Genomic DNA, 493 nt, shown 5'->3' with positions numbered 1-493 from the left:
CCCCTTGCTGGTTTCCTGGATAAGATGGCGGCCCCCGTGGGAGCGCAGGCCCGGAAACTTCTGAGAGACCTGGCGCTCCGGCCCCCGCTCCTGGCGGCCAGGTCCCAGGTGAGCGGACCCCTTTGGTGGGGGCCTCGAGCAGCCGTTGGTCCCCTTCCGTCCCCTTCTGCCCTCTTCTTCCTGGTACCGGGTGCGCGGTCGCCTAGGCGCCACACCTGTGGAGAGGACGCGCGGTGCTGCGTCTGGGGCGCACCAGGGACCCCAGCACCCTTTGCTTCATGTGTGGGAGGGGGGGGTCCCGGTCTGAGGGGTTAATGACAGCCGGGGCCACCTCAGAGTGAGAGCCACCCAACTCCCAGTTGTCGCTGACGTGGATTCCCTCAGCGTCGGGGAGGGCGCCGGGCCCTGTACCAGGCTCTGCACAGGCAACTTCAGGAAAGTTCCTGGAAACGGGGTTTGAAGTCCTGAGGTGTTATTGTGTTGCCAGCTCATT

The 493-nt window shown here is 65.7% G+C and overlaps 1 protein-coding gene across 1 annotated transcript in view; it reads left to right on the top strand.

The window, feature by feature from the left end:
• Nucleotides 1-6: 6 nt before the first annotated feature.
• Nucleotides 7-493, top strand: part of SUCLG2 (succinate-CoA ligase, GDP-forming, beta subunit) — a 273,120-nt gene continuing 272,633 nt past the window's right edge. The window contains exon 1 of the mRNA XM_010854550.1: nt 7-108. Within this exon, the coding sequence (XP_010852852.1) occupies nt 25-108 (84 nt within the window). The 5' untranslated portion in view covers nt 7-24. The remainder of the gene's footprint in view (nt 109-493) is intronic.

Source organism: Bison bison, unplaced genomic scaffold (assembly GCF_000754665.1).
Source record: "Bison bison bison isolate TAMUID 2011002044 unplaced genomic scaffold, Bison_UMD1.0 scf7180017864343, whole genome shotgun sequence".
Lineage (NCBI taxonomy): Eukaryota > Metazoa > Chordata > Mammalia > Artiodactyla > Bovidae > Bison > Bison bison.
This window is presented reverse-complemented; position numbering and strand designations above follow the sequence as displayed.